General features: G+C 45.8%; 1 protein-coding gene across 12 annotated transcripts in view; it reads left to right on the forward strand.

The window, feature by feature from the left end:
- TENM2 (teneurin transmembrane protein 2) overlaps positions 1 to 27151 on the forward strand; it is a 523183-nt gene that overhangs the window by 299042 nt on the left and 196990 nt on the right. For all 12 annotated transcript variants that reach the window (XM_044388563.3, XM_048224309.2, XM_048224310.2 and 9 more), the window contains one exon: positions 16963 to 17085. In XM_044388563.3, the coding sequence (XP_044244498.2) occupies positions 16963 to 17085 (123 nt within the window). The remainder of the gene's footprint in view (positions 1 to 16962; positions 17086 to 27151) is intronic.

The following is a 27151-nucleotide window of genomic DNA, read 5'->3' on the forward strand; positions in this document are numbered from 1 at the left end:
GTGGAATGTTTCAGTAACCATTGTTTGTTCTTGCTGTCTAAGAAGTTGAACACACAGGTACTATAGCAGATTTATGTGGTAGTGAGGAGACATCACCTATTACTTTGTGTAATAAACTTCCTTCCAGAAGGAAGAGAAAAAATGGCTGTGCCTTGACTGCAGAGCCAGTTTAGTAAATGCTTATACGAATCAACACCGTTGGCAAAAATGGAGCTTGCAGAGATCTTCAGGTTCCAGATTTTTAGCCGAGACTGAGGAGGAGTAGACCTTACAAACTGGTTGTAGTGAGCCTGCCAAGAGGAAGGAACCAACGCCGAGCCTCAGAGATGGGCACCGACCAGCTAGTTAGCCTCATGCTGACTTTCTCCATATCAGATGTCTCCAGGAGCTTTGGCAAGAGTGGAATCACAATTTGATCCTAGTTGAATTTTCTGATTAATTCCTTAAGTCCCACCCAGGAATCCGTGTGGTTGATAAAAAGAGTAACCCTTGTACTATACAGAGCAAACAGTCAGGCAATTTTGACACTTCGGAAAGTTGAGATGCCTGCTACAGATTCTCATCTGGGCAGAGAGCCATCCCAGCACATGGTGGAGAAGGGGCTTAGGGGTACGTCTGGGCATGGACAGTGCTTTCCTCTAGAAAGAACTCTATATTTCTTCATGGTGCTAAACAACTTGCGGTAGACACAACATGGGGAACCTGAATGACTCACATCAGTTCCCTTGGTGACGGGGTTGGCAGATTCAGTGTGGGATGCCCAGGTGAATTTGAGTTTCATACGAACAACAAATAATGCTTTTAGTGTAAGTATGTCCCAAATATTGCATGGGAAATTCACATGTAACTGGCATCTTGTATTTTTATTGGCTTAATCTGGCACCTTTGCTTGGCAGTCGGGTCTGTACTCAACACTCTTCATGTCTCCTTGCAGTCAGACCTTGCCCCCAGCACAGTGTTATCTTTCCTTGCGGGCCACAGCCACTGGCCCAAAGAAGGTGATGACCCCCAGCCAAGACCACCAGAGTCCTTGCCTAGGATATCTATAAGTGAATTGAAAAAATGAAGTGCTCTTTTCTTTGGTGGCCATTGTTCCCACCTCATGGAGAAAGCCGATTGACAGAGAAGAAAGACAGGGCTTGATTGGCCAGCTACTCCTTTACTTCCATGAGCTATCTGCACAGCCTTGCAGTAATTTCCTTTTCTACTCAAGCCAGGTCACGCTAATCCCTAATGGTCCTAAGCTCATACATAGCTCAAACTCCTGAGTTCAGCCTCATGGACTACAGACAAAAGCACCTTGCCCTGGCAGTGCTTACAGACAGGTATTTACAATAAGATGCCCCCACCACAGCTACGCCAGTGGATCATCTGGTTTTGGGTGGCTCTGAGCCTGATAGCAGGGAAGGGGATGGAGTCATTCTGCCAAACGGAGCAGAGATCCCCCAAGGCCCATCTACCAGTCATCAGCACCTCCACGGCCAGGGCTGATCAGTGAGCAGAGGGGGAGCCTGCCCCTCTTGCCATCTCAGACCTGCTGTCCAAAATACCTGCTCTCTAGAAAAATCTCCCCTGCCCTACGTGGCTTCATGCCTAAAATTTCCACCCTTAGAGTTTATATGTTTGGCTGAAATCATTAATCTCCTCTATAATTACACATCCATCAGTGGTAGAAAATGTGCAGTTGTTATAGGGAGGGCTATGGATGAAATCATATATCAAGTTCCAACAGATTTAAGTTTCATTGAAGTGGCTGATAGTTTGGGAAGCACAGCTCTGAGAGAATCGGATGGGAGTCCAGGAAGCTTCCAGTGTGACGGGAAAGCATTCATACAAGTGGCACTGCTGAGTTGGGAGGTGGCAGCAAGCCTGTCTCATAACTGGTCATCTCAGGCAGGCAGAAGGGACACAGAGCAGGTACTGGAAGGAGAGCAGACATGCTTCGCTTTGGCCCAAGTCTGGGTCTGGCATTTTTTCCATCTTTCCATCCTGGCTTGGATGTCCCTTTCCCATATTACGTCCTCCGGACTGTCTCTGACATCCTGCGCATGGGGGCAGAGACCTAGTGCACCAGGAGGGAGGGGTCTGGGCTCGCTCGCCTTCTCTGCGCTCATGGAAATAGACAAGGGGAGCATGTCCCTTGCCTTCATGTTCCTTTTCCCTAACTGCTGTCAGCCTTGCTTCACACAAGACCCGTGGTGCTCAGACCTGAGCATTCCCCAGAATCACCTACAGGGCTCTTGATCCATAGATACCTGGGCCCCACCCCTGATGAAGTTTCTGATTTGCTGGTCTGGAGTGCGGCCCAGTAATTTGCATTTCTAACAAGTTCTCGGGGAATGGGGGACCACAGCCTGAAACCGCTGGCCTGGACTGTGAGCTTTTTGAGGGCAGCAGCGCCCTGGTCATTCCTGCATGCCCAGAACCTAGCTGAGCACCGGGCACAGAATAAATGAGGAAATGATTATTAACACAGCTCTCCCACGCGGCACATGCTTTTGTCCTGTTACAGTGTCAAGACTCATCACTTGAGCTCCCTGAATTTGCAGATATCAGGTTAAATGCAGAAAATATTGCCATTTAATGTGTTTTTATGTAGTGGCTCTCTAGAATATTAACATAGAGGATTCAAGGTGGCAATCTCAGTAGAGAAAGGGAGGTTTGCGGGCTTTTCTGGAAGCTACATTAGCATACGAAACACACTGGTTTTACTTAGACTGTATATTTGTGGTTGCTTTGGAGAAGGTTGGTGGAAATCATTAAGAGTTCCCTTTCCCACCCCTACTGCACCTCCCAACCACCGCTTGGTGTTGCCAGTGACATCGCACGTGCACGAAATACATGATTCAGGTCAGCAGGTCTGAGGCTCCTCTTGAAAGCATCACTCCAAAAGGACAGCTTCGGGTCAGTGCAGTAAGGTGGAAGCGAATGGGATCAGGGATCTGTGCTTCTCAAAAATGATGCATGGCCTCCCTGCCAAGGTATTTAACCCCTCTGGGTCTCTGGAACCTCTTCCATAAAATGAGCCTGGAGGACATGAGCCCTGTTTTCCTACACGGATTCTGTAGTTTTAATTCAGAAGGCGGGCCATCTCCAGTTTCGGAACAGACTCTTTGCTCGGAACCTAGCGATCTGGAATCTGAACGATGCTTGTCTCCAGACGGGCATCGTTATTTCTGACCAGTCCACAGAACCACTGTTGCTGGTTGAGTGCTTAACTCTGTGTCCTGCTGAGCTAAGTGCTTTGCCTGCTTTGTTTCGTTTTGTGGGACAAACCCCAGCCCCCCCCCCCCAGGGAGGGAGTTTTAACATTCCTGTTTTGCAGATCAGGGAAGTGAGGGTTTGAGAGATCAAAACACAAAAAGCACACTTTCCCAGAGACCCACAGAGAATGAGGGCAAGGACCTCGACCTGGATTTGAAGCCAAGTCTGCCTGTTTCCAGAACTGCTCTAGTCATCACGCTCTTGTTTCCAGGAAAGTGTGCTTTACCCCATGTGCCTGAGATGTAGAGTCCAGCCTTCAGGTACAAGACAGCATTCTTTTTTTGACACTTGTTTTGTAAAAGGCAGAAAGCATGGCAGTTAAGAGCTCCGAGCCCGGGTCCCCAAGTTCAAAACCCAGCTCTCCCACTATTGACAGAATGACCTGGAGCAAGTTCCTCAGTCTCTCTCCCATAGTTTCTTCAGCTATCAACGGGTATAATAAAAGTACTTGTCTCTAGAGCTGTTGTATTAAGTGATTAGTATATTTAAATTAGACCATGTAAAGTCACTGGTATTCTACAATAGTCGATCTACCAAACATGACACTCTCATGTCTACATATTTAGAGTTTCTAGAACAGTGTCTAGCACGCAGTGAGCACCGTATTAGTGTCGGCTGTTACGAGGTGTGTGCAGTGTCTGAGGTGCTCAGTGGCTGCTGGTGAATTTATGAGTGAAGTAGAAGCTGAGATGCCCAGGAACACATCTGTGGTAGTGCGGGCTACGGAGACCTTTCCCCCACAGGACTGGCTAGAAGGCAGGTGGGGAGAGTGGCGCTCTTGGATTCTAGCAGATGCCAGACTCGCTTGGCATCCCCTAGCCTAAGGCAGGAGAGCGCTCAGCAGGAAGCACTGACCCCATGGAGGCAGCCTCCCTGAAGCAGTGTTTGGCCTCTGGCCCTGAAGAAGTGAAGAAAAACCCACAAGGTGGGAGGGATGGGGGTTTAGGTCTTCTGTGACGTGGCTTGTATTTTGCATTTATACAGCTAGACATACGACACAGGCATGGGGACCTTCCTTCCAGCCTGTCCTCTGAGCTACTCCTTTGTTAGACCACCGTAGTGGACAGAAGACACAAATCATGCTTGCCGTATGGGGACAGAGAGACAAACGTTGTAAGTTCACGTTTCCCAAAGTACGGTAGGCATCCCGCTAGCAGCACACACAGAGGATAACCTTGTGTGGTGTGTGGGCAATTGGCTTGATTTCAATAGTTATGTTTACTTTAATGTATCACAAAGGCTTATAACTACAGCAAGTGTTTTATTTCACAGATGCTATTTGGGGATGAGGCTACATAGGTTAGATTTTTAAGTGTCGTAAGGACGTGATCGTACACTGGGAGCTCAGATTTCGTAAGAATCATGAACGTGGTCCTTGAAGACTGAAGTGAGGGAGACCCCAGCAGGGGTGCAGATCCGTCTGCATATGCCCGGCTCTGGCACTTAGCAGCTGTGTGAGAGTGGGCAAGGTGTCTCTCTAAGCCTCAGTTTCCCAGTCTGGAAAATGGGAATAATAGTTCCTACTTCCGAAGGTTATTGGGGGCAGGGGGTAGTGATCCAATGAGAAATGCCTCAAAAGCAGGTGGTAATTGAGAGCCTGACACAGCCTAAGAATTCTATAGGTATTGATGATTACTATTAGCATTATTCCTCTGAGCCTGGCACACCGTAAGACCTCGGTTAATTGGATGTTTTTAAACACAAGTTTTCAAACCATTGTTTCATTCAGGAAATATTTCTTGAACACCACTGTGTTTAGACCTGGTTGCTGGTTGCTGGGGCAAATTCAAAACAGGGGGATGAAGATTTGCTCTCCCCCGTCAAGGTGCTCCCCACCCAGAGGTTGGTGGGGGAGAAGCAGGTTGATCAGTAAATAAGGCATTACCATCTAAAGCCATAAATGCTGTGAGAGATGTGGATACAAAATATCCTGGGAGCACGGAGGAGGAGATGAGCCTGGGAGAACCCGACTAAGCCACAGTAGTCTAGAACTACTCTATCCAATAGCCACATATGGCTACTGAGCACTTGAAACTTGCTCAGAGTGACTGAAGAACTGAATTTTTCATTTTATTTAGTTGTAATTAATTTAAATTTTGAAACTGAAGCAGAAGAAAATATTTTTCTACTTAACACACTTTTATTGTTTCAGAAGGACCACATTTCATTTTAACCATACCACTGAAGAGTTAGCATCTGTGTTGGGATAGGCCCTAAGTATAAAACACAAACCAGATTTAGAAGACATAGTACAAAAAATAAAAAATAAAAGTAAACTACCTCATTAATAATTGTTAGGCTAGATGCATATTGAACTGATAATATTTTGAATGTATTGGGTTCCCAAACATAGTGTTAAATTTGTTTTTACTTATTAATGTGGTTACTAGAAAATTTTAAATGACATATGTGGCTTATGTTCTATTTCTGTTGGATCAGAAGTAGAATGCAAATGACATTCTGAGTCGAGAACCAGAGAACCAACTGTGGTTCCCTTGAACAGTTCTTTCTGACAGTTCTGGAGCAAAGCTCAGAGGATCTGAGGACACTGGTTAGGAGCCTGTTCCTGGGGCTGCAGAAGGACCGTGGTGCCTCTGAGAATTAGCCCTAACTAGGGGAACTCAGTAGAGTTGCCAGATGTAACAAGATGTTTACAACAGCCATAACCAGCGCCTCTCGACCCTGGGCATATCGTATGTCTGCAATAAGCCTCAGTCCTTTATCTGTAAAATAGGGATAAGAAAGTACCTACCTCATTAGTGTCCCGTATTAAAGAGGCGCTGAAATCCGATAAGACCAGTAGGGAACACAGTTAGAAACTTAAAGCTGAAAGAGCTAAGTAATAAAGACAGGTAGGGGAACTTCACAATTGCGTTCATCTTTCTTGAGCTCTGAACATGCAGGTCGGGGAGAATCTCTCTCCCAGGCTGGTATCCGAGGAGACGCCAGCCCCCACCTGTAGGTGAATTGGGTTGTACCTGGATTGGGATCTTCCAGAGATCGGGGGGTAGGGGGAGCACAAGCCAAAGAGAGGAAGGAGGTTAACAAGGAACAATGTCGAACGTCTTTCTGCTGTCATCACAGTGCTTTGTATAAGCCAGAAGTGCCACAGCAGTTACAATGTTGCCACCTGTTGAGAGAAATATGTACCGTTAGCAGGAAAGAAATGTGTGGGACTTGAGTGTCACATAAAACCCCTGAAATTAGCTCTATTAAGTAAATTGTCACAAACTCAAAATAAGTCTAATTGTGTCATTTATCTAATTGCAGATGAAAATGTGGGGTTTTTTTATGGATACAGGTGGCTTGCATTCCAAAAAGGAGGTATCCTTTTTTTTTTTCTTCCAGATAAGCGCTCTCTTAGTAAGAAGTTGACCATGTTGATGTTAAACATATCAGAGGACCAGGACTACCATATTCCTGGGATTTTTATTTCCCACCATGTCACCAGGCTCTGAGAGATAGAACTAATTTTTTAATGTAGTGTTTCTTTCCATTAGAATCAAGTCTAAAATGTTTCAGGGCAGGCATGTAAAATCCACCTGACTAAAAAACCAGTTAAGAGAAAGATCAAGCCCAATTTGCTAATACAAGATTTCTTATTTCTGAGTTAAAAAAAAAAAAAATCCTTGAGAGAACCATGTCAAAAATTAAAAATTGAAAGGAACACTGGCAGCCTCCCCGTGTGCCTAATTTGGCTTTGCTGAACAAATGACCGAATTGACATGAGAATTACATACAGGATTTGCTCAGCGTCCTTATTTCTTTAACTCATTTCTCACTCCTGAAATATTGCCAACTTCACATGCAGGAGGGAGCCGTGTCTATATCGACCATGGCGTCCTTGGACCAGGTGGAATTAGAAAAATGGTGATTTTAGATTCTTGTTGTGAATGAGCTTTTGCAGTAGAAGTAATTTGTCATAGAAGCCCAATGTAATGAGGTCAGGATCGGGAAGGATCGTGATGCCCCTTTTGTTGACTAGTTTATAAACGGGTTGTTTTTGCTCATCCCTAGCAAATAGCAGTAATAAAAACCTTAAACGAGGGAGAGAAGGAGGCTTCGCTGCAGTCCCCTCATTTTCTCTGATAAGGAATTGCATTGCACACAGGCCTCAGAATTCTCTGTCTTCAAGGACATGGAAAAGGACAGTAGAGAGAGCACCAGTCAATCAGGAGATCAAGGTTCAAATCCTGGCTTAGCCAGTCATTGGCCCTGGGCAAGTCATTTCAGCTCAGTGAGGCTCAAGGTCACATCTGTACAAGGTCCAGACCAGATGACCTTTGAGCCCATCATGACTGTGGCTCTGTCTGCCATCCTGATGTGATGCAGAAAAAGAAGCCAAAAAAGTTTCTCTGAAAGGGGATGCAGGCACATGCGGGAAGAGTATCTAGATGAATATACATTCCCCCGTCTTCACTGGTACTTGGAGTTGGGCTGACACTTGTCCTCCTGTGAGCTGAAACGGGGCAGCGCTCAGGCTTTAGGTGTCACGCTCAAGTTCAAGTCCCACCTCTACCACTTACCAGCTGCATGTTACTCCAGCTCTCTGAGCCTCAATGTCTTCATCTGCAAAATGGGAAATTAATAGACACAACTGATAAAATTGATGCCTGGCACACACGGAGGGCTCAATTAAATATTAGTCACGATGCTTTCGTTGTAGTGACAAAATGACCCAAGACCCAGCAAAAAGTGAGACACATTGGGAATAATAATAGTAACTACTCTAGGCTTTTTGCAAAGGGTAAATAAGATAGTAATGCACGTAAAGGTCTTAACCCAATGTCAGACACTGAGCCAGTACTTTCCAAAAATGCTCACTTTTTATTCTAGCTGAGGAAAGTTGAAGCTCAGAGAGGTCAATTCGTTTGCACAAGGTCATCTGCTTATGAATAGTGGCGTAGAGATTTGAACCGTGATGGGAGTGAGTCTGTTCTCTCAAAGACCCAGGATAGGGAGATGGTTCCTCTTTTCCCCTTTCCCCAAGGCACCCCTGGCTTTGCTGCCAGTTTCAGGCTGCTTGTCTGGAGGCTCCAGACTTCCATCAGAGGGCTCACTGGAAGCAGTCTGTTGGGAGCTGCCTGGGACTGAGGAAGGGGAATGAATCCAGAAGCACCTTTCCTTCTTTCCTGCAACCAAGGGAGGCAACATGTCCTAGGAGTATGGCCAGTGTCCTAATTGCCACCTCCCTGACCCCCCCTGCCCACTGCCTCTTGTGAAGCCTGTTTTTCACGGGAGAGTTCCCCCTCTTTGTTCCAGCACACATTGCACGTCTACCAATCGATATGACATCTTATCCTCTAAAACATTCATAATGTCTGCTTCCTGTGATTCCGGTGGCCACATACCGCGTGCAGCCTGCATTCCCTTTCCTTTGTAGTAAGTAGTCTTGCGGACCGGCCCCCTCTTTAACAGGGCTGCTGGTTGCTGTTCTTTAAAGAAAGACAAATATTGTTTGGGTTGTCAATACTGAATGACAAGCTTCGGAGGGAGAAGAAAGATGCATTTAGGTGTATGTGTGTGCATTGTGGGGATGTGTTTAGCTCTCACAAAAGCTCTTAAAATCCAAGACCATGATTTATTTGCTGAATAAAACCTACCGATATTATCATTCTCTAAAGGTATGTTGATCACATGGGTCCTTTCTTAGAGAAAGAAAGGCTTTTATTTTATTTCTTTCCTGGGAAAAATAGCAGCAGGAAAGGGGTAGTCTGGGTGGGAAATGATTGCCTGTGTGGTGCATGGCTCTGGGCGTGTGTTTATCTGCCCGAGGATAAGCTGGCTCAGTGGACAATGGGACGCCTGACCAGCATCGCCAGTCCTCCAGGGTACATTCCTGGAGACTCTGCACAAGGAAAAGACAGTGGCTGTGAGCGTGTATGTCTGTCTTACGTATCGATCAGCCTGGTGATGCTGAGAGCAAAAGGCCTTGTTAGAGGTCACCTGAGCACTCCAGCCACCACACCCCCATGGCGACTCTGGAGTCGCCCCCTGCAGCGCACCCACCACAGCAGCGGGTGTAAGGGGCCCCCAGGGGTGGGAGTTAGCCCGGCTGGGGGGGGGGGGGGACGCATGCATCCTGAAGCTGCAAGGAGCCCCATTTGTTTCCTCCAAACACAGGAATTGATTAATCTCGTACCACTTCCCACTTGCTGTACTATCCCGAGCCTGTCATGAGAATAGATTAATGCACCGGTCCCTCCATGTGGATTCTTCTTGTCTCGAGAACACACTGCTCCCTGGTCTCAGAGCTGCCTCACGCAACTGTCACCTTGTTCTCATGGCAGACATGCAGGAAGGGACAGAAAGCCTCCCTGCTTTTGTGAGGGACTAGAATCAGGAAGCAGACACAAAATCCCTGTTTTAGCACCATGGCTGAAAGATAAGAGAGTGCAGATACAAGTGTGAATGCAGGTGTATTTCTCCAAAGCCCCTTCTCATTTCCAGTGGTCCTTACCAGGACTCTGGTATCCTATCTATGACCCCCCGCCTTCCTCTTCTGTGTCATTCCTGGGCCGGGAGCTTTGTAACCATTTTGGAAGCTGGAAGTTGGACACAGGCAAGTAACTTTTCAGAGCATTCTTGGGAGATAGGTACACAAATCCCATTACTAGTAAAGGGATTTGTGGGCATTTGTGGGCATAACTTCCCCGGAGTGCTTTGAAAATTCATTCCATTCAGTGTATTGCAATACATTGGGGGGAGGGGAGAATAAGAGAAATCACTTCACCAAGGCAGTGGTCTGAAAGGGATTTTTTTTTTAACTCCTTTAGATTTAAATTTTTTAAACTCCTTTAAGACTTAAGGCATTTCCGAGAATGTTATCCCACATGGTTTTGTTTCTATCTCTTCTTTTAGGCAGAAGGTAATTTTGACACTGACAGCATTCCTAAAAAAGATACCATTAATCCTCTGCAGTGGGCCCCCTCCTCTTGGAGGAGAAGGCACCGTAGTCTCCCACATCCCCAAAGGATGATAAGCAAACTGACCAAGGAGAAAGTCACCAAGCATATTGATCGTTAGCCTGCCTGACTGCAAACTGAGGTTGCCAAACAGATTTATTTCCTATTGACATTCGCAATTCCTTGAAGTTAAATAGCAAGCCGGTCGCTGACCAAGGACAGATTTATTAGAGGACTAATGACTGCTTACAAAGGGAGGTGTCTGTTGCTGAGGGAGCCCTGACAATATTTGGTAAGCAGAATTCTGTAGCCACCGCCCTGTTCAGTCTTGGCTACGTAGTGAATTCAGGGCCTGACGGCCTCCAGTGAGGACTCAATAAGTCACTAGCAGGACACTACGGGGCTTGGGAGCTCTGACTCTGCAGTTACACGTGTCTGGGTTTAAATTCCAGATTTCACACTGGCTGTGTCATCTTGGGCAAGTCACTAACCTCCCTAAGCTTCAGTTTCCTTATCTAGAAAATGTAGATTACATTACCACATCACAGAGTGAGAATGGAAATAAATGGGCTTTCACCCTCTTTAGAATCTTCCATTGTCATCAGATCTCACCAAGATACAAGGCAAAGTCCCTCCAGGGGCACCCAGTCCCCACCACCACCTTCTCCACGACCCACCTTCCCCACCACCCACCTTCCCGACCACCCACCTTCCCGACCACCCTGTACTCTCCTTTCCCAGTGACCCCACTCCAACCTCAAACATGGTCCCCCAGATGTGATAAATTGCTTTCTCACTTCCTCTGGGCCTTGGCTTAAGCGTTACCTATCACAGACACCATCCTTGACCAGTCTACACCTGAACAAAAACACTTCAATTACCCCCCGGGGATGCCCTGGCAGCCCCAACCCTACTCATGCTCTACTTTTCACTGGTGTGTGTAGTTTCTATGTCTCCCACTAGAATGTAAGTTCCGTGAGAGCAAGGAACTCTTTTCATTAACTGCTTTATTCCTAGAACCTAGAACACACCTAACACACAGTAGGTGCTCAATAAACATTTGCCGAATGATAAGTGATGAATAAATGATGGGGTTAACATAATTAGCCCAACACCTGGCACATTGCCAACATAAATGTTAATTGTCACCGTCATCATTGAGCAGGCTCATTTGCATGTGTTAATTTGCACTATGGCTTGCGAAAGTGCCTTTGCAGATTGCCTGTGCAAGTGCGGGGTGAGCACTTGTGCATCTCAGCCCTGATTATCCACTGTGGTTCTCTGCTCTCAGCAGTGGCACTTTTGGAATTGGCTCCACTTCCCCCGGGAGTCCTGGCACTGTTGTCCAAATTGGCTGCTGCGGGGGAGGGGGCAGGGAGTCCCAGCCTACCTGGTCTCCAAAGGAGCTTTGCCATCATTTCTAAGGCCCTCGTGAATCTGGTGAATCTGGCCATGTGCTGAGCCCCAAGACCCAACAGGCAAGGCTCCCTCCTCCCACTTCGTAAGCTCTGCTTGGCCTCCAGCCTTCCATTTTCAAAGGGAAGGCCCAATCTCTTCCTCCGGTTATGTATCGACAAGCCTGATCTTTAAAGATACCCCTGCTCCTGGAGGCCTGCTCAGCAAACACAGAGCATCCGTGGCGCCCGTGTTTGCCCTCTTTGACAAGCAGGGGCTGAGCAGCTCTCTGGGAAGCGCTGCTGACATATTGATTGACTCTCTTGTCAGGTTGATCCTCGGCTAGCCAATGAACATGGAAGCTTCTAAGTGGCACCCAGCAGGGCCCACACATACCCTAATTACTATTTCAGACAGCCCCCATTTCCAGCTGCCACTTTTCAGGGCCTTACATCCCCTGTCCTGCGGTGGCCGGGGATTCTCTTACCTGCAACCGACCCCTCCCCCTTAATTTTCACTTGGTCCCCTCGGAGTATTTCTCTTAGAGCCCCTCTGGCACAAACACAGGCCGCCTCGCGAAGGAAGTACCACCCCAACTCCAAGTGGGTCTGTTGATTATCTTGCTGAAATCTGGGATCTGTGTGTGGTCTGTCCATCCTGCCTTAGTTCATGTTCAGCACTTGATGAAAGTTTTCTCCAATTAGCCAGAGGGATACTTGCAGTGCTTGGCTGCCTGTCGTGTTTTTAGTGGCTGATTTCCCAGCTGCCACCTGGATTACACGAACTTCCACTTGGAGCTTTTCCCTGTTCCATCCTTGCTGACCCATGGAGCCCCATTGTTCCATCGGAGGGTCTCTCTGGAGCAGAGCCTGCCAAATCATGATAAATTGTGTGTTTTGGCTGTCAGTGGGGGTGAGTCACATGAGGGAGAGGACCTCCCAAACTCATTTCACTTCTGACCCTAGGATGGTCTGAGCAGGACCTTTTGGGGATGAGCTGTTAGAGCATTGGTGGGGGGTGAGAGAAGGGACCACCCCACTGCATCCAAGGTGTCTCACTGGAGAAAATATAAGTTGATGAGGCTGCGTTCACCCAAACTCTTGAGACTTTCTAAGTCTGAATCAGAGTGGATCGCAGCTGGCTATTTTATGACATAATATTTAAAGAGCTATTTGTGTTGTTGCTGTTCAGAGAAGCAAATGTAGTGACCCCAAGTACGGAGCGGTCCTAACTTTCCTGGCTGGTTTTAGAAGGATCCTGATGGAATAAATAAAGAACTTGAAGGAATGAATGCACAGATGTCTGGAAGGTCTTACTCTACTTACACAGTAGTCTTTATGTGCAGTTTTGCTCTCGGAGGTTCAGTTACCTGTGGTCAACTGTGGTCTGGAAGCAGATGATGCTCCTTCTGATGTGTGGTCAGAAGGTCAGTAGTGGCTTAATGCGATATCACAGTGCCCGCGCCATTCGCCTCCCATCGTCTCGTCACGTAGACATTTCACTGGCTCATACCATCGCAAGAAGGAGGGTGAGGACAGCACAGTGAGATACTTTGAGAAAGAGAGACCACATTCACATAACTTTTATTACAGTGTATTTTTATAATCGTTCTAGTTATTAATTACCATTATAATTTATTATTAGTTACCATTATAATCTCTTACTGTGCCTAATTTATAGATTAAACTTAATCATAGGTGTGTATGCAGGGTTTGGTACTGTCTGCAGTTTTAGGCATCCACAGGGGTGAGGGGGAGAGGGTCGTGGAACGTCCATCCCATAGGTAAGTGGGTGCTGTGGTAAGTGAACGTCTCAGTCAGGGAAGTCTCAGCTATGCTGTTAAATCAAAGAACCCCAAACTCCTAGCGGCTTGTAGTACTATCAGTTTATTTCTTCACTCATGCTGTGTCCTCTCACGGGTCCGCCATGGCCCTGAGCCATGTTTTCTTCACTCAAGACTGAACCATAGCTGACCACGTGACAGAGGGCAGAAAGGCATACAGAGTGTGTGCTGCCGGGTCATGTGGCCACATCGGAATCTAACATGATGAGGAGACAGAACCCCTTCATGAAGGGGTGCTGAATACAGAAGACGGTCATTCATCAGCCATGAGTTTCAAGAAAGAAACAAGGTTTGCTGAGACCCCACTGCAAACCAGAATTTGTACCCAGATCACCATGAACTATGGAGCAGATAACCTCTTGACCCTGTCGTCTTCCGTTGATTCTGAAATCCCTGAGTGATCAAACGTCATTGTCAACAGTTTCTTCCTCTATGAAGCAGGGATTAGGACAGTACCAACGTGAATGGAAGCCGTGAATCTTGATGAAGATCATATTTGCAGAGCGTCTCCTACAGTGCTGGCCAGAGAAAGGGTTCAGGGACCGGCAGCAGGTGTTGAGAGACCCTCCTCTGTGCACACTGGCCCCTGTTGCTGCCAGCACTGCTGTGCGCCACCCTTCACCGCTCTGTACTATGTGGTTTTGATCTGTGAGAGTATAATGTCCTGCAGTCCGACCCCTCTTACCTGCCCCCGTGTGTCATCATCCATTCTAATAAACGTGTATGGAGTGTCTTCTAGATTCGAGACCCTCTGCTAGATCTCCAGAGGTGTTGTGGATGCCTGACCTCTCCCGGGCCCTCAGTAGCCATTATTCCACCTGGAAAGGGAAACCTTGTCAGAAAGTAAAGGGAGAGATGGACGGAGAGATGGATTTGTCAGCCCCAGCCATAGAGCAACTCGGTAGCAGAATGAGAAACAGATTTCTCATTAGTCAGGAAACTCATTTACTTCACAGCTCCCCTGAGTCTTTATCCTAAGGACACTTTAGTCCATCCCCGTAGGCCGGAAAGATATTCTCATTTTCTTATTCAAGTAAGAGAGAAGGAATATCTGATCAAGGAGGAAGAAAAAAAAAAAAAAAAAACAAAAGCCTACTTCAGCCTCCCTCCCAAAAACAACAAAAGAAGGTGGTTATACCCCTGATATAATTCTCACTTATTTACTTAACGTTCAATTCAACAACAGAAAATATGCCCGAACTTGAGTTTCATTTTTGTTGCCTCACTTCGGCTGGGACGACAGAGCTCACGCTCAGCAGATTTGGCTTTTCCCCTTTTCCCATCTCCCTCTCCCTTTCTTATTTTTCTTTTCACTTCTGGGAGCTGTCTGAGCAGTTACTTGTATACTCTGACCCTAACCCTTCTCACCCCATCTCTAGTCGTCTTGTTCTCAGAATACATTTTTTTTTTTATTTTTTAATAAAGAGATGGTATGGAACCCAAAACAAAAAGGGAAGGGCGAGCATCTTGGAAAACAGAACACAGTTTCATGAACGCCCTGGTTCTGCACAGTGAGATGAGGGTATTGTCTGTTGCTGTCCTCTCAGAGTTGACGGTCGCAGTATGTTCTTCACCTTGGAGGGCCAAGATGGAGTATTAGAAGAGGGGAACGGCTTTGAAAAGAGATTTCACACCGATGGGGCACTGAGGAAGTCGCCATTCTTGCCTGATAGACCCACCGCTTCCTTCCGTAGATGCAAAGATCAGAGCTTTGTTAGGTCCGAGCCCCAGCTGTCCCTGCAGTACCTGTCCGTGTCTGTCCTAAAACACAGGGAGATCCTCCGTGAAAGAACCACGCCTCCACGGCAGCAGCGGGCGGGCTCCAGGCAAGCCCCAAGAACCCAACAGCGACATTAAAAAAAGGAATCATTTTAAAATAGCTAATTCCTTGGCTTCCTTCACCTGGTAATTACAAATCAGAACCTATCGTTATCTTGAAGCAGCCACGATTAGTTCTCATTTCCTGACCTCTGTACAGTGAAAATATGTCATTATTTGAGGCAATAGAATCCGGTCTCTTCAAGTGAGTGACCTACATATAACGGATAAACTGCAGGAGAAAATTAGGTGTTACCTTGACGGAAAGTGTACAGTAAATGTCACTTATTCTTATTAGTGTTTATCATCTCAAAGAGTTGCCTTGCACTTCAAAGTAATGTATGGGGGGGGGGACAAAAATGTGGTTCTGAGATGGGGAAGTATGTAAGGGAAAAAAGCAGACATACGCCCTGGCACGTTCATCTGTGGCCATCAATCTGAGCTGTATTGTTTGAAGATAGGTTTTTAACCTTAATAGAATGCAGCCTGACTTTACGTGGTGGTAGGCATGCAGAATTAATTGCTGTGTGAACAATTTCCTAAGCATTGTTAATTGCGTTTCCTGTGGTTAATTGTTTCTCCCATCCCGCGTCATACTCAGAACCTTTCCCTGTCAACAGCCCTTTCTCTCCTGCAGTGCGGGAACCATAGCCACAGCATCCACCTGGGTCCGGCTGAAACGCCAGACAGACACGGTGCTTGCGTTATTGTTTGAATGGGCAATGTGCAGGGGAATGAACTCCTGATTTACTTGCAAATGAAGCATATTTCTGAGCTAGGGACTTTGAAAGAAATACAGGTGTTTGGGATTTGCCTTTCACTCCAAGTCCTCACGAGCACAGCTCACCCAGAACCATGGGAGATGGGGTGAATTGAGCTTGCTAAAGCCCCTGGGAAGTGGGGAGCTGGCACAGGGTGCCAAGGAAGACCGGGAGGAAGGCAGTTTGAGTTTGGAGGTGTGCGGTGCACAGGGAAGTAAAGCAAGCGTCCGACAGACAGGCTCGCCTCCTTAGCACCGCGCCTCGGCGCTCTGGCTCATTCCAGCCTGTGGTGAAGTGCGGGTGTGGGTGCGGGGTGTAAGAGAGAAGACAGTGTCACCGTAATATTTTTGGGAAAGGACCCTGTTCCAGCACCACCCCCAAGCTCTTTCCACAGTGGGCTGAATGGTATCCACTTAGCAGCAGAAACAGTTAGAAAGCTTGGGATGGAAAGGTAAGCTTCTGGGTGGGTCTGACGCTACCTGCTGCGTTGCTAACCCAGCGGAGCCACGGCCACACCGGCAGACAGGTCCCACTTGCGTAGCCTCGTTTTGAGTAGTTCAGGCGAAACAATCCTTGCCAATGCCCCCTCCCCCGCCCCAGGCCTGACCACCAGGCTAAAAACAACCATGTCTGCGGTGTGGGAGACGCTGGACATGATGGAGAGAATCCTTGATGGTGATTCCAGAGGGGCATTTCCCCCTCCTTGGTAGCACCATTCAGAAGGTCTGAACGAGGGTTTCTCCCACCTGCTCATCCGGGATCCTCTCCCCTAAGGCCATGAACAGAAGCACGGGGAGAGCCACCCAGGTCTACTTGCTTTCTGCATTTAGCTAATCCCCAGGGCCTGGGGTAAGCCGGTTTTGCACTGCAGCTTCCTTAAAAGGCAATCACTTGGAAGAGGCACCTGGCGCTCCCCCTTGACATGTGCATTGCTGAATTATCTATTCATATTTTCATTACTTTGTCTCTCCTGCAGCCATGCATCTGCTCGGACTCAACTGGCAACTGCAGCCGGCAGATGGACACACCTTTAACAATGGGATAAGGACCGGCTTACCAGGAAACGATGATGTGGCAACAATGCCATCTGGAGGCAAAGGTGAGGTTACAGCTGCTGCTTGCCCTCTTGAGGTCACAGGAAAATTCAGAGCTCCCGCCAACGGGTTCAGGTTTTCTAATCCACATCTTGGGAGGTACGCGAAAAGGAAAAGAAACGGGGGAACAAAACCATCGCCTTTCCTAGGCGCTCCCGTTCAAAGCCGTTTGCTGTTCCTGTCTGTTAGCTGTGTTTGGCTGGAGTCACTGAGAGTTGGCACGGTGCCTTCTCAGTGCAAGATGCCTACCTATGCTATCTGGAGCGACTTGAAAGCCTCCCAAGGCCCGGGCAGAAGCGGCAGCAAGAGCGGCAGCAGCAGCAGGAGAAAGTCCTGCCTAGTCAAGAGAGCCGCGAGCAGCAGGCAGCACATGCCACTAGACCAGAGCCCTCTCCCCAGAGGAGAGATGCAGCCTCCCCAGGGAGGAAGCGCTGCCTGGCGTGAAAGAGATTCTGAGCTGTTCCGCTTTGGGAGAGAAGAGAAAAGAGTTTTGACAACTCGGGAACAAAGCTCCTCTTCTCTGAACAGTAAAGGGGACAATGGAAATGTTTATTGAAGCAATCAAGCAACTGTGTTCTTGCAGGAAAAAAAAAGTAGGCGCTAACAAGGTGCTAAGAAGGAAAAGAGAAAACAGAACTTCGGGGAGGCGGGACGTGGGGCAGTTAATAAAACCACAGCAGCCAATGGCAAAGCTAGGCACACGAGGCACACTGGGCACGCGGTGGGCTGTACTTAATTCAGGATGGAAATCACCAACAGGGGCTTCTCCAAACACAGGCTCTTCCACTCTGCCTCTTACCACATCTGGGCAGTTTACCCCCACATGTCAGAAAATACCCCACAGAGATATTTCAGAGACAAGAAAGGAAGTAACGTTTATGGGGCACCTGGTGTGTGCCGGGCTTAGCGTTGCCTGACTTCAGCAGCTTTAACGGGAGGGAAATCACCTCAGGGAAACTGAGGCTCAGGATGGTTTAGAAACTTTCCCCCGAATCAAACATGTAGGCAGGTACAAATTTAAACTGAGGTCTGTGCCTTGTGCATCTTTGGGCAAGATGTTGGCGTTTTCCTTAGCGCAGTCATTTTCCCCAGAGAAGATTCCAGAATTCATCTTCCCTTAGAGGTGTACGTGAGTCATCCTGAAATGCTAATGTTGCTTAAATTATTCTCCCCAGAGTTGTCCTAATGGCTTCGAGTGTGACTTTTTTGTCTTTTTATCTAATCTTTAAGAATCGCTTTACTCATCCATCTATCCTAATCATAACACTAAATTACCTTTAAGCAAGCATGAAAAAGTTTTATCTGAGGATGAAATTATACGCCATCCATTATCAGGTAACTAAAACTAGACCTAAAAATGGAGAGTGTATTTTGCCTTAATGGACCATGTTCTGCCTTAACTGACCAAAAAGCCCAGAGCCGGATTTGTTGGCCTCTTATGTGCAGTCCATTCCCCTCCAGTACTTGCCACCATTGCAACTCCCATTTCCTTTATGACAGTCTTCTCTGCAGGGTGTTTTTGGCCCCTAGGGGTCATTGGGCAAGTGTCCGAAGACTTCTTCGGTTGTCCCAATTAGAGGACATGAAAGTGGCATTTAGCAGGGAGAGACTGAGCTGCAGTTAAACAGCGTGCAGTGCACGGGACGGCCCCTACAGTGCAGAGCCATCCTGCCCCAGAGGTCCACGGTGCTGCTCTTTGAGAAACGCTGCTTTAGGGGGTCTCCACTTTGTTTGATCCGTAAGCGCCCTTTAATCTACAACCCAGCAGCGCCTTGTCCTTTGAGAAGAACGCAGAACACACATTTGAAAGTGAACATGCATATTTGCTCATCGGGCACAGGGATACATTTCATATGTGTCTCCATTCTGAAGTTACATACAAATGCTTTTTAAATAGCACCCTTTACCAAAGAGAATCACTGATAGGCATTCACTTCCGTAAATTAAGGTCAGCCGCTCTGCGCCTTCGTGATTAAGCTGTGTTTCCAGCTGCCACCCCCTCCTGAGCATCCCACACCAGCAAGACAGAAGATTCCTGCAGAGAACAAGTCCTAACTAAGAGTACAGTGCCTCTAAATTAACAAATGAAGAAACCCTTTCCATGGTGTCTTTGGAAAGGCCAGAATTTCCCCCTCAGAGGCAACGTGCTCTTGAAAATGTTGTGTAAGTCATGTAAGAGTGCCAGTTCATTTCCAAATGAGTTATGAGACAGAGAAGTGGTGACCAAATTGTTGTCCAATGAATTTTGTCAATAGGACTTTCTATGAAAAAGCGTGAGAATTTAAAATTGCTTAAACTTGAAAGAAAACTGGGAACATCTCCTTTCTGAACACCAAAATAGTACTCTTCTTATGACTGAAGATAGCAGATCTCTTAAGCTATTGTAAAGTTTGGTTTGAAAAATAACTAGAAAGATTTTCGTTTTCTCACACCCACCTATGTCTTTTTTTAAAAAGTGACCTCAGGTCTCAATTTCTTTACGCAGAGACCTCCCTCCTCCCCACTCCCAATTCTATACATTTGGATAACCTGAATCAATTCTAATCGACTAGTTTTCCAGTGTTTCAAAGAGACAATCAAGATATATTGGCAATAAGTTAATTAAATAACACCCCCTCCATTTTTTGTGGTATACGATAATCCTTCACTCCGATAATGTTTTAATCAAGATACACCACACATTGCCGGGGAGGTTAATCTTATTAAGCAATTACTGGGTAAGTATCCAGCAGAAGCAAATTAAAATGTAAGCAAAACAAGGGTATGTGAGTTCCATCTAAGATGGCACATCGATAGAGATTTCATTACCTGGTCTTTAGGAGTGTTTGCATTGCTCAGATTTGGAAAGGAGTCTAATAGACAGGGCAGCCTACACACTCTGATATGTTAGTGGAAACAAAGCACTTGATTAATTAGTTAGGAGAGTATGTTCTTTGGGCTTTGTCTTCCCTTTTCCATTTGTTGTTGTTCCTCGTTTATTTTTTCTCCATTCTCTCTTTCAATTAAACCTTAACGTGGTTGGTTTGGTGGTTGGGTTTCACATCAAGAAAAGGGAGCCCACGTACTGCCAGAATCACTCACCATCTCGAGTGTATTTCTATGTTAAAAGGAATGAACTCATACATCTTCATTACAAGAGCACAGAGCACTTTTTCTATAGATCTGGGATTAGATAAGCCTTGAGAACGAAGATTCAATACAGTGTTCTGACCTGGTCAGATAACATAAGGGAATCCAGTTTGATTGGCTAGGCCCAGAGGCAAAGAATACAAGAGCTTTTAAAGGGCACATCATATGTAGCCAATTTGTGCACTGATCTTAAGAAAGAATAAACTCGCAAGTAGAATTTCATGGATCATTCTCAAAACCTATCACTCATTTTAAATTCAAGGTGTCCTCTATATCAGGGGTCAGCAAATAACATCTCATGGACCAAATCGGGCCAGCCATGTGTTTTTGCAAATAAAGTTTTATTGGAGCACAGCCTCATGGTCATCCATTGCCTGTGGCTGCTTTTGCACTGCAACAATGGAGCTGAGTAGATGCAACAGAGACGAGATGGCCCACTAAAGCCTAAAGTATTTGTTAGCTGACCCATTATGGAAGTTGGCCCACTGCTCTGTATCATTTGCAAACCCGTTTCTGTTTTCCTCAGACTGTTCTGCAACTACAAATTACAGGAGATGAGGCAGAAGAGACCAAACTCCCAATATATCAGCCTTTCCTTCTTGACCAAATGATGGGCATGTTTTTGATAACATTCCATTGACAGATCCTGTGTAATGGAATACTCTAGAGTTGGTCTAGCCGGTTACAACTGCCAGCTCCATCACTTAGCTGCATGAACACAAGCAGGTCATGTGTCCTCCCTCAGCCACCAATTCCTCATCTGTAAGATGGTACCCCTCATCTTCTTGGCATCCAGTATAAGTGAGACGATGCTTATAAAACACAGTGTGTGGGATCAGGCACTTAAAAAGAGATTCATGAATATTGGTTGTCACTGACATCATCGTGACATCTCTCAGTTGCTCCATTTAACAAGCATCCCCGGGCTGCCACTTCTTATGAGGTGTCGTGTTTTCCCAAGGTGAAGTCTGCCTTCAGAATGTCAAGATAGACCATCGTTCAGCTTCATCTTTTTCCTTCACCTTCTAAGAATTAGGATAAACCCAGATGTGAAGACTCTTTCTCAAACATTTGCTTGATGAGGTCAGTGGGAAGCAAGACTTCCCATTCAAAGGGCCAATGTGCAAGAACAAGCTGGCCCGTCCCCCACAGCATTATTTGTCTCACTGCAGCTCGTGTTCCATCACTGCCAGCCTGTCTGTTTTAAGCCCCACCATTCTCGGTTTATAACTCAGCTGTAAACATTTATTTGTGCCTGGAGCACATTTCTTTCCTACCCTTTGAGAAAAAAAAAAATCAGAATTTCCAGATGGTATGCAAGTTGGAAAAAAATGGCAAAGACTGTTATTCTGTTTAGAAACATGTTTTTCTACACTTGCCCTTTCAGCAAAAACTTCATAATGATTTTTACTAGTTGGCTTAATGCATGGTACTAGGAGCCAGATTAGCAGGGAGGTTGATAATTCTTCCTCTGGCTCTTGTCAGCCTCTCAATGAACACAGCCCAGGGTTTCAAAATGATCACTTCCCTACGTGGGGCTTTTTCAAAGTCAGTGAAGTTCCCAGAAGGGTGAGGGGTAGTTATGTTTGAGCCAACCATTACAATACGGCACGTCTACTGGCAAATAAACCAATAGCCTATGTACCAGCACAACAGCTCCTCTCATTTTGGAGGCCATCTTACTCTCCCTTTGTTACAGATGAGTAGTGCTTAAGCGCCTCATCTTGGTGATTTTAGCTCTGATTGCTACCCACCACCCCCTTCTAAGTTGTACAGTTTCTGTTGGACATGACATCCTCATGGTTTGAGATGGGTACTAACAGCGAGATGATCAATTTCCTTCCCTAGTGCATTTGTCCTCACTTGCGTTGGCACGTTTCTCTTTCAGAGTTGACTGGTACACCCACCGGGGCTGGGGGGGGGGGGTCTCTGCTGTCTGCTTGGATACACACCTCTTTGTATGTCTTGTACTTAGCCCAGCATCTGAAGAGCAGTTAGCATAGTGGTTAGATGTGTGGGTTCTGGAAGCAGTCAGGCATGGCTTCTGATCCCAGCTCCACCGCATAAGAGCCATGTGACCTTAGGCAAGTCATTGTATTTTCATGGTCCTCTAATCCGAAAACTAGAAAAATCATAAAGGTATCAGGAGATTACATGGCCAGCAGTAACCACTCAGTAAATTGTAGCTGCTATAAATAACACTAATAAACTGAACTACATATTAATGCAGAATCATGTTCACCTGAATGGTCAGATATATAAATGTCTGTTAACGCCCTTAGTGGCAAAGAGTTGGCCATTTTTATCGAAGGTGACAAATTGGGGTTTCAAAAGATGTAAAGGCCACATGTAGTCCCAAGCGCTGAAGGATTTTATAAAAATCATTATTGCTGTGTGATGTTGTGAATACATCACGGGAGCAGCGAACGCTCAGCATAGAAATCTTTTCCTGAAGAATAGCCAGCCTGCAGCAGGGTGAGGGCTGATGGGCTGCTGGTGACTCATATGAGCTCTAGTGTAAGGCAGTGAATCTAATGTCCTTACGAGAATCTTTCTGCCTATCTCTTGGTTAAACAGAACCCTCAGATGGTCTTCCTGATTCCCAAATAAATGGAAACGAGGTGTAATGACTGAAGCAATATTCTGAATTCAACTTTATTTGCAATAGATAAAACTATGTGAGGCAGAATAATCTGCAAGGCAGATTTATGTCGAGGTGCCTCTGGAGTTCGGTTAAGTTTAGGAAGTATTAATATGAGGCTTCATTTCCCTGGTATGACTATGAGTCCATTCCCGTTATCACTTGTTTGGGGAATAGTCTCGCTGTTTCCATAAATGAATTATGGCAACATTTTCTGAAATGATTAGCTCCTAATGTGGCTATGGAAGGCTGTCGTTTTGCTCAACATCAGTCTTACTTAACTGGTTGGAATTTTAGGTACATGTTTCTGAAATAGGCAATAGCTTCACATTTACATGAGCAATCTTCCGTGGAGTTATAGAGGTGGACTAGCCTGTAAAATTGATCATTAGAGTGTTGCCTCAAAAATCCCAGAAATCTCATCTTTAAGCTGGAGATGAACCAGCCAGGACCATCACGAAGCATCTGCTTCTTAGGGCAAAGTGGTCATCATCTCCACTTTTGTCCTGCAGCTCATAGGTAGGGAGCAAAGTTTGACGCGGAAGCCACGGTTCAGGGAGATAGAGGCGGGACTGCGTGCTGCTTGCCAGGCCACCATGCTCAGTCACTAGCCAGAACCCAAGGGTGGTGGCCAGACTTTTGGTGAATGATTGTGCAATGGCTGTTTAAATCTTCTTCTCCTGATGCCACCAATTCAAGCCCACCTAGGGTCCACGGGACCTTGCCCTGCTGTCTGGACAAGGGATAATGGGAGTAGGACAACTTTTGATGTTGACCAAAAATTACCTAGTGCTGTAGTAGATGCTTGACAAATGTTTGCTGCATGATGTATGGGTGAATGACCTACACGTCATTGCTCGGGACGTCCATTAGTCATTATTAAGTGAAGAAAATTCGGCAGCTTTTCGCTAATGCAGCCTGCGCTGTTGTCCACATGAGAAGCCGCTAGAGTATACATCAGCACCTGGAATTTGGAGCACATGAACTTGTGACTTTGTTTTCTCTGTCCTTAGCGGCTTCCTTCATGTGACAGGTCCCTCCCTGTCTGTAGACATACTGATCACTCATTGAGGACTGACGTCAGCTGCCCTGGAAAGGGACTTCCTGTTTCACTGAGTCCTACCCCACCTGTTAGCCCTTTCTTAGTTCATTGTGCCTATACTAGGCAGCCTATATTTTAATTAGACCATCACAAATTTATACTCCAGGTCTGCAATAAATAGTTATGGCTGTGTGTAAGCGGCACAACACCCGGGTAGAAAGGTGCAGATATACCACAAATTGGGTCCTGCGTATGTTACCCTGGTTAATCCTCAAAAGCAACCCCATTATACAGATGAGTAGACAAACCCAGATTGGGGCAGTGGTTAGCCCAGCACACAGCTAGTAGTTGTCAGAGCTGGGATTCAAACCCGGGCTGACAGCTCCGCTGTGCCGCATGCCTCCTGAGATCTCTGTTCTTCATAAGGGCAGTCCCCCCGAGGAGGGCGCGGAAGATAGAAACCTTAATTACTTTGTTACCTTGTTGCCTGTCTCTCAGTGGCACTCTGTTAGGAATTGGCCATGTTTGTGGTCCCAGAATAGCTTGCAGGGCCAGGGAGAGCCCACGTTCAGATCCTGCTTTGTGGGACTGGGAGCCTGGCTCAGGGTGCCGGCCTCTTTGACCTTCGAGAGCAGCACAGACCTTCACGCCTGGACACCAGCCCAGGGACTTGGCCTCCCAGGACAGACTCATGGAGACGGTTCCCCACACGGGCTCCAGCAATGTACAAAAGCTACCTTTCCTTTTTATCTCTTTTGAGGCAGTATTTGCATCACATTTTTTCCCTTTATGTTCTTTTTAAAATTAGAGAAGTTCTGCACACTCATTTTAAAGATGTTTTGTTAAATATATAGAAAAAGATTTTTCCCTTGGCTATAAAGAATGTTAGTGTAACAGTTGGCAAATTTGAATCAGGTCTATAAATTAGGAATACCATTATATCAATGTTAATTTTCTGTTTTTGAGAACTGTGCGGTGGTTCTGAAAAAAGGTATCCTTGTTTTTAGGAAAAACGCATAGAAATATTGAGAGGTAAAAACAATCTTCTGTAACTTAGTCTCAATGTTTCAGCAAAAAAATAGAATGATAGAACAAATATGTATTAAATTTATGGAATCTGGGTGAATGATATGCAGGACTTCCTTGTACTATTTTTTTAATTTTTCTGTAAATCTGAAATTATTTCAAAATGAAGATTTTATATATAAAAGTATGTATTTGTGGGCAGTAGTGAAAATTCCACTTTGCAAAAGCATAATTCGGTTGCATATCTGGAGAATTTAGTTTGAAAGTAGTCACTAGCTTTTAACGGTAACTGTAACTTATGTTAAATTTATTAAAAGTGAAATCTCCTTCACTTGCTGACCCCTGCTACCTCCCGCAGGCAACACACACACACACACACACACACACACACACACACACACTTATATTATACCCTTTGCAGCGCGTACACAGAGACCCCACCCCCACTCTGTAGAACATAGTAGGCTCCAGTAGAATGCCCCTTAAGATATCTGTGGGTCCAAACCACTCTCTTGTAGTCAAGGACACTGAGACCTTGAGAGCTAGACAGGCCTCAAACCAGCCAGCTGCTTAGTAGCAAGGAGGGGAGTTCAACCAAAGAGTTCATTTACACCCCTATTCCTTTCCACAAAAGGTCCAAGGACGTTAAGTATCAGGATTAGGACCCATGGCTTTTGCTTATTAATCTAAGGACCTTTCCACTACATTTCAGCTCCCCTGGCTTGCTTACTTATTTCTAAGGTTTTACACAAAAGATAAATTAAGAGTTTACTCATGATTTTTGAAAAGGATTCACAAGGCAGTTTCCTTTAAATAGTAAATTACCCTGTAAAGCTTTTGAGCTTTCCATTTTATTTAGGAGAAAAAGTCAATTTACATGCAACTTTTCAAAATAAATCTTCCTTAAGGCTCCCGTTCTACCTAGTAGTCGCAGGGGTTATGTTAAAACACCCCATCAGATGGGCAAATAAAACTTGATTCAGTTCAACAAACATTTATAAATCACCCATGGTTTGCCAGCGTAAACCACAGAGAACCCAAAGATGCATTCGGGGTCAGGGCCTACGGTGTCTAATACGAGAGACTTGGAAAGGTAGGCAGATCAATTACAGGACCGAGCAACAGGTGCCGGACTCGTTAGTACACTTAAGGGTAGAAGCTGTGAACACGGAGAAGAGAAGCCTATTTGTCTGGTGGTAGGAGCGAAGGAGGGGTAAAAAGAAAAAGAGGGCACCAGTGTGAAGGTGGAGGGTCCCACCAAAAATCAGTAGTGAAAACAGATCCTGACTACCTGTTTTACAGTTGTTTCCATAGTTAAGTCTATGTCAGAAGAACTCGACACTCTCCCTCGATTGGTGGGTATACAGATACATAAACGCATATATACATGTGTGCATGTATAAGTACGGATATATCACATATCCATACAATGTTGCTTTTCTTTTAGAAAATCCTTTACAAAGAAAGCTAGGTGCTTTCCCTTATAGTTTTTCATTTTTTTAAATTTAATTAAATGCAACTAACTAGCATTTATTTTGCTATTATTATGTGCTAGGCCCTGTACAAGTCCTCCTTCGTGTACTCCCATTTGTTGCTCCCACCCCATGAGACAGTTACTAGTATCATTTCCATTTTACATTAAAAAAAAAAAATGGAGGCCCAGAGAGGTTAAGCAAATTGCTAGAGGTCACACAGCAAGGAAGAACTGGAGACAGCATTTTAACCCCCTGTCTGGCTGCAAAACCTGTACTTCATCCCTCACGTGCGCTGCCTCCTTTAGCGGATGAGACATGAAGGAGGGGAGCCTATGAAACCCCAGGAGGGGGTGTGAACACTGAAAAGGCAGCCGGTACTCACTGGTAGTAGCAGCTGATTTACCGAAGGCAGTGTCCTCAAGTTGGGTCTAGTAAAAGAACGGGGATCCCACTATGATACGAACCAAACCCCTGAGGCTCCTTGTCTGAATTTCTCCAGAGCTACTGCTCTCTGGCAGCTGGCGCCCTTGCGAATCTCTTGCTTCCTCATTTGGCTTGACATTATCAAAATCCGTTTAGGTTTCAGCAGTAGATTAGTGGGCTCGTGGGTGCTGATTTCCTGCTTCTTTTTCATATCCTGTCATTAACCCAGCAACCCCTGAAAGCCCAACAGACATGAAGGAAAGCCCATCTTATTAAGTTTAAAGATGAATAATTTCTTTAAAATTCTTTTTTATTTTGAATGAATTTCTTTAACT

The sequence above is a fragment of the Ursus arctos genome, unplaced genomic scaffold (genome assembly GCF_023065955.2).
Source record: "Ursus arctos isolate Adak ecotype North America unplaced genomic scaffold, UrsArc2.0 scaffold_15, whole genome shotgun sequence".
Taxonomy (NCBI): Eukaryota; Metazoa; Chordata; class Mammalia; order Carnivora; family Ursidae; genus Ursus; species Ursus arctos.